This window comes from Plasmopara halstedii (assembly GCF_900000015.1).
Source record: "Plasmopara halstedii genome assembly, contig: Scaffold_323, whole genome shotgun sequence".
NCBI lineage: Eukaryota > Oomycota > Peronosporomycetes > Peronosporales > Peronosporaceae > Plasmopara > Plasmopara halstedii.
This window is the reverse complement of record NW_020187244.1, coordinates 1596674-1597290: the sequence shown is the minus strand read 5'-3', so window position 1 is coordinate 1597290 and position 617 is coordinate 1596674. Positions and strand designations below refer to the sequence as shown.

Genomic DNA, 617 nt, shown 5'->3' with positions numbered 1-617 from the left:
GCGAGTCTCTAAACAGCGAGTCTCCATGGAGAAAAGCTGTATCAGCATGGTTTAAACCGGTCAGATAAAAAGTGTCGTTATAGGAATTCCCGAAAGTAGACGTCTCAAGACCTTTCGCGCAGCTCAAGTACTCAACGATACCATCATTTTGCTTTGATTTGTGGTTGACGAAGGTGCCCCCCATGAAGTACTTCATCTGATCAAATGAAAAAAGGCCCGAGAAGTTGTCGCTGCACATTGCAGCATGGACATTCGAACGGAATGCGCCTTGGGCGGCAGCAAATGCCGCATTTAGAGCTGACGTGCTGAACATTTCGTCCTGGTAAGCAAGCCCCAGGGTGGAATTGTTGACAGGGCATCGTCCGATTAGGTTCGCTACAGCCTGAATGAATACGTTTTTGCCGCTACAAGCGTTCTGGACGTAGTCGGAGCCCATGCTACCACCCATCGGTGCACTCAAACTCACCCATGTAGTGTTTGATGCAAACGAGCATTGTCCATTTGCCAGAGCACCAGCCATCATGAGACCACCCATTGAGTGCGTGACAATGATTGTGTCCGCTATGGTTCTCGATGTGAAGCTGCTCGTATTACTCACGGATAGAGAGAAGTTGCAC

At 49.1% G+C, this 617-nt stretch overlaps 1 protein-coding gene across 1 annotated transcript; it reads right to left on the bottom strand.

Annotated features, from left to right (window-relative positions):
* Window positions 1–8: 8 nt before the first annotated feature.
* On the bottom strand, window positions 9–535 carry PHALS_08816 (uncharacterized protein; the record flags this gene model as incomplete). Its single annotated transcript, XM_024724233.1, has 2 exons — window positions 9–36; window positions 132–535. 2 exons carry the CDS (start codon window positions 533–535, stop codon window positions 9–11), a joined length of 432 nt encoding a protein of 143 aa, XP_024575131.1.
* Between the last annotated feature and the right edge of the window lie 82 nt (window positions 536–617).